Source organism: Dendrobates tinctorius, unplaced genomic scaffold, assembly GCF_039654945.1.
Source record: "Dendrobates tinctorius isolate UK_male_01 unplaced genomic scaffold, ASM3965494v1 ptg000064l, whole genome shotgun sequence".
NCBI lineage: Eukaryota > Metazoa > Chordata > Amphibia > Anura > Dendrobatidae > Dendrobates > Dendrobates tinctorius.
The window spans coordinates 59313298-59319101 of NW_027361732.1; the positions used below are offsets into that span (position 1 = coordinate 59313298).

The following is a 5804-nucleotide window of genomic DNA, read 5'->3' on the forward strand; positions in this document are numbered from 1 at the left end:
TTTAATATAAAGGGTATCTAGTAGCTTTATTACATGCAGAACTCAATGTTGCTGCAGTGGGTATATGCCATACAGTACTTCACCTGGTGACTGTAATTCTGTAGATATGGATAAATGCCCTTGCACTAGCTTACTGAGAGGTATACCATTGATAAGTGTTAGGAAACGAAATCTATGCCATATATCACAATACTCTCGTGGATGATATAAATCTGTAAGAGCAGTAAATATAATGAATTCTCACACGGAAACCCAAATGTGGATGTCTATTTCATTGCATGGGTTGTCAGACGATTGCATCAGTTCCTCCCATGTCTGAAATCAAAAGCTGCAGATATGTCAGTTAGTGGCAAATCAATGGGATCTATCTATTGTAGGTGTGCTCAATACATTTACAGGATCACATAGGTGACTGACAACATTGACTGCATATAATGCCTTATCATGTTGAACCATACAGAAGCACTGCAATAAAACAGACAAGCCTCAGTAAAAAAAAAAAAATCTGTACACACAGTAATACAATAGTCAATCCCAGTAGCCGACCAAAAGCTCTTCTTAATATAAATCTATATTGTATGTGTCCTATATTGCTTCACCACGGGTGCATAATATCCGTTGTATCAAGATGCAATTGATAACACAGCCATTTATTCACAAATCCTGTTGCAACGTTAAAATCCACTGGGATTTTTCTTCCACTAATTAGTTTTCAAATTTCCTACAGAAGCTGATGCTAAATTGTCTGCAGACAAGACTGTCAGTCATTTGTGCTGCATCTGGGCTCGAACTGCTGACGATTCAAATCTGGAATCAGCTTAATGAGTCCGCTCTATGGCGAGTCAATTACATGAATATCAGACGAGCGTCCCCAAATGCTGCATCTGCATTGCCCAAGCTGACTTCTAATTTACCGAAGGATTAGGTGGCACATAAAAAATGCATGCATCCTTGAGCAGCAGATTTAACCACCTACCACCCCCAAAGCCAATTAATAACGCCTCCCTATACACAGGAATCCAAAGACAACTGATATTTGGAAACATTTCACTTTAATCCTGAAAAATATGCCATTATAAAATTTTCGAATATACTGAATTTTCAACATTATCCTTTCTTTTTGTCATGATAGCCTCCATACTTAATTTTCGGTTGATTGTGTTCTCCACCCTGTGCATTGGAATGACAATAAGTCGTCATGCTTGTCTGCATCTGATCACCTCTGAATGTTTACACTGTAGTCATAGTAAAAAATAAGAATAACTAGAAGAAGAATTATAACAACTGATAATCATTATACATTTAGAATGGAAATGCCTATGTAGATACTGGATGTTGGAAAATGAAACACAGGGCTGTTTGCTTAGAATTAAAAAGAAAGGAATAATGGAACTATTCATGCAAACACATATTAAATAAAACAGTACAATTATTATTTTTTCTCTTTTTTTTCCCAACAGTAAACTTATGGTCTGTACTGCGTTATCCATTACAAAAGATAGAGCGATGGCACTTTAAGTATACCGAGACAGTATAGAGAGATTTGGAGAAGATGAGACTTATGGGTGGCTCAGGCTAGATCTCCAGTTCACTTGAGCGCCCCAGGGGTACGTTGTATCCATGCGAGCCATGCAGCACTTGGTTTCACTAGTCACTTATTTACATTACATTCATGCCTTCGTGCAATGTTCCCACTCCTGCACCAACACAGCAGTCCCACTCCTGCACCAACACAGCAGGAACAGACGCTGCATGATTAGTATCCCCCCCCATTACACCAGCCTTGTTCCTCCTGAAACACAATCCCAGGCAAGGAACGGCTGGCTACCCCATCAACTTCTCAACTGGCAACTGGTACTGGATATGTCTTTTACCCAATGTTTGCATTATTCATGGACATCGTTGTCGCTTCACGATAAGGTAGCATTGAAACAAATCCTATTAATGGAAAATGGCACAATTGTAGCGAATGATACAGCAATGCACAACATTTTTTTGTGTCCTTTGTGTTTGGACTATGAGATACCTCCGGGTTGCAGTATTTATTTGCATTTAATAAACCCTCCTCCCGCCCCCCACCCCTTTCCCATCCTAGCACATCTAGTCTGACAGTGAATGAGACCCACAATCATATACTCTATGAGTGCCATCTGCATTGTAGGGGCCATTATGCCAGTAAGAAGAATCGCATACTGTCTGCAAGGAATTGATTTCTGAAGCAGATGAGTTGGCATCCCTTCTCTTCGATCTTTTCCTGTTTCTAAGGATAAATACGAGCATGCCAACTACTGTGAAGGCAGAGGTGACAAACACCAACAGAAGCCCTGGCACTAGCACAGAAATAGATACCCGGCTGGTTTCTAGGTAGGAATTAGGATGAGTATTAGTCTCTGCAAGGCCAGTACTATTTTTATTAAGAGCATTGAGAGTTGGGGAAATTTTTGCATACAGCAGAGGACACATCATGTCATTAGAAAGAAATCTGAAGTCTTTTCCCCAGAATTCTTCTGGGAAATAACATTTGAGATCACTTACAATTACCTCGGGGCCAAGACGTTCTGCCCATTGTTTGAAAGGCACATTATTGCAGGAGCAGTCCCACTGGTTGCCATGAAGATCTATCTGGATAATAGATGTGAGCTGATCCAGTACCCCTGCCACTGGAAGGTACATAAAGTAATTATTGTGAAGACTTAATTTGGAGAGACTGACACCAGCAAACACATCCACGGGTAGAGACTTTAGAAGGTTGTTGTTGAGGATCAGAATCCTGAGGCTGGGCATAGGATTGAATGTGTTTGGCAAGATCAGTTGGATAAAGTTAAATTCCAGATTGAGATATTCCAAGCTTTGCAAGCCAGTGAATTTATCCGGGGTCAGGGTGTCTATACAGTTTTTATCCATGTACAGCCATCTTAGATCAGTTAAATTCTGAAAGGTGTTATTCTCTACCATGCCTATGTTGTTGTTTCCTAGATCCAGTAAAGTTAAATTCCCATATTCCAGAAAGTTTGATTTTTTAATAGTGTGGATTTTATTCTCTCTCAGGAATAATTCTTGGACATTAGGAGGTTTGGGTTCCAAATCAGAAAGGCTCTTGACATTTTTGTTACTGCAGTCCACTTTTAATCCAGTGCCAATGATTTGCCTACCGCAACTGCAAGCAGCTGGACATGCAATGGTTAGATTTGGTTTATCATTCAAATGTGTTTCCGACACAACAGCTGTAGGTCGTGTTTTTAGCTGCCAGTTCCCTGGTATCTTGGTTCCTCCGCTCACTGAGGATCCCTGGGTGGCAGAGTCATCTTGGCCACTGACTTTAAAGGGGGTTGGGATTGGACCAGGATCACAGGTCTCGTCTTGGGCAGGAGGGGCAGCTAGACTAGAATCGACTGCATTTTTTAAGGGGCACAACTCTTGCTCTGAGGTCTCATTTAAATCATTGCCCTGCAATCTAGTGGGAGCCTCACAAATAATCCTACCGATCAATGCATTCTTTGGGATATTTTCTAGCCACTCCTTCAGAGATAACAGATCACAACTGCAGTCCCAAGGGTTATCCTCCAAGAGGATTTCAGCTATGCCTGGGATCTGTTCCAACACCCCCTCATAGGGCAAGGTCTTAACTCGGTTTCCCCGGAGGTCCAGATGTGTGATTGGCACATACTGGAACACATTAGTAGGTAATGTGCTAATGAGGTTGTCATTTAAGATTAAAACCTCTAACTTGTTCAGGTCCCTAAATGCTCCTGGGTCAATGTCCCTCAACAAGTTAAAATCTGCTTGGAGATATTCCAGATCATCCAGTCCCAGGAATGTGTGTCTCCTGAACGATTTGATCTTGTTGTTGTTGATGTGCAGGCGTTTTACCAGTTGCAAGCCCAGAAATGAACCAGGGACAATCTCATGCAAGCCATTGTTCTCCATGTGTAGGCTGACTGCATTGTAAAAGTTCGCAAACTCGTTAGGGAAAAGCCTCGTCAGAGAATTCCCGTGCAAGAACAGATGATAGAACTGGGAAGTGGGAGCCGAGAAATGCTGGAGGTTGGTGAAGCCCTTCTTCTCGCAGTCTACGTGCAGGTCGCCTTCTACCTCGTTACAAGAACAAATCCTCTCCTTACACACGTCTCTCGTAACGTTCCCGGCGGCCAGACAAAGAGATATCTCCAGCAGCAGGATCCAAAGCAGCATTTTTAATCAGAGCCAATGCATTCCCGTTCTCATCGCAATGTGTTAACAATCCATCTCCAGCAGAGAGATTTCAGTGACTGAGCAGCTAAGGAGAAGCAGCAATGAAATACCTGATCTGCAGATGCCGGCCGTCTCCGTCTGCACTAATCCCAGTCAGTGATGAATGCTAATAATATAAAGAAGAATAGATCCACAGATCGCAGGCATCCAAAGGCTGGCAGTCAGGCTCCTGCTCCAGTCCTCAGCCGTGCCATGCTGCAGCCAGACAGGCTCTCCTTCTTTATGCCGTGATTTAGGGTTTCTCCATCCGTCTGCTGCTCTCTTCTCCTTCTTTAGGGTTTCTCCATCCGTCTGCTGCTCTCTTCTCCTTCTTTAGGGTTTCTCCATCCGTCTGCTGCTCTCTTCTCCTTCTTTAGGGTTTCTCCATCCGTCTGCTGCTCGCTTCCCTTCCGCTCATCCCCGTTGTGCGCTGTCCACAGCTTGACGGTGCTGAAATCACGCCCCAGCCCTAGCACTGCACGGCGAGCCAATGGCGCTGCAAAATGTCCGCAATCCCTGCGTTTTTCAGCTTCTCCGGATTACCATCCACACTGCTGCTGTGTCTGTGTGTGAGTGTCTGTGTGTCTGAGGGAAGCAGTCAGTTGCTAAGAGGCTCTGTTCGTTCCAGCCTGGTGCACTCTGAAAGATCTGACACCCTCTGCTGAGCTGCAGTGGCAAAAATCCATTTGCTGAGGGAATGCTGGAAAAAATCAATCAACGCACAGGGCAAGCGTTAAAAATGTTGGTATTAAAGACCGGCGATCTAGTGACACGAAGTTTTAGAGACTGACTATCTTCTCTGGATTCCGTGTGATGTCACGTACACGCACACACGCGCACACTGGCTATATACCTCTGTATCCGAACACATCGCATTGCGCGAGCTGTCTTACGTGGACATATGCATGGATACACACTAAGCACATATGCAATCCATATGCAGAAAATACATTTGCCACATATCAATGTTGCATAAATAATCTATGGCACAATGCATGTCATTCTGGTGATAATTATTGGCCAAAAAATAGATAAAGGTTCTGTTTTATTCATGGATCTGTTGCTATTAATTTGATCCTCTTTATTGCTTTTTTTCTATAGAGTGAGTCATAGACTGTGGTGGATCACTAGTGAGGGGGAGTGGTTTTTGATGCGGTAGATATTTCATGGAAGCTGTTTAGATGTAGAACTGCCATTAGGCTTCCTGTTTGGCTGCAGTGTTTCACCCCCGGTTCTCGCCTTTTGTTTCTACGTGCCGTGCAAATTAACGTTTACCCCCCTAAATATTCATGCGGCAGCAGACTGGAAAGGAAGACAGTCTAGTGTTGTGAGAGCTCAGCCTGATGTGCAATGGATGGGGACTAGATCAAAGAGATGAAAAAAAAAAAGAAGAGGAGAAAAATGAGAAGAAAACTCACTGGTCCAAAAAGTCAAGAAACAAGGCGAGGAAGTTGTAAATTTAAAAGATAAGTTTATTCGCATGACAGGCAACACGCTTCAGCACCGTGTGGAGGTGTTTATCAGGTCAACAATGCGAGACCAAACATGGTACAGAGCCAATGCAAATACATAAA

At 43.1% G+C, this 5804-nt stretch overlaps 1 protein-coding gene across 1 annotated transcript; it reads right to left on the minus strand.

Moving 5' to 3' along the window:
• Positions 1–1033: 1033 nt before the first annotated feature.
• On the minus strand, positions 1034–5071 carry SLITRK1 (SLIT and NTRK like family member 1). The gene has a single exon (XM_073580446.1). It carries the CDS (start codon positions 4189–4191, stop codon positions 2101–2103), a length of 2091 nt encoding a protein of 696 aa, XP_073436547.1. The 5' UTR covers positions 4192–5071; the 3' UTR covers positions 1034–2100.
• Between the last annotated feature and the right edge of the window lie 733 nt (positions 5072–5804).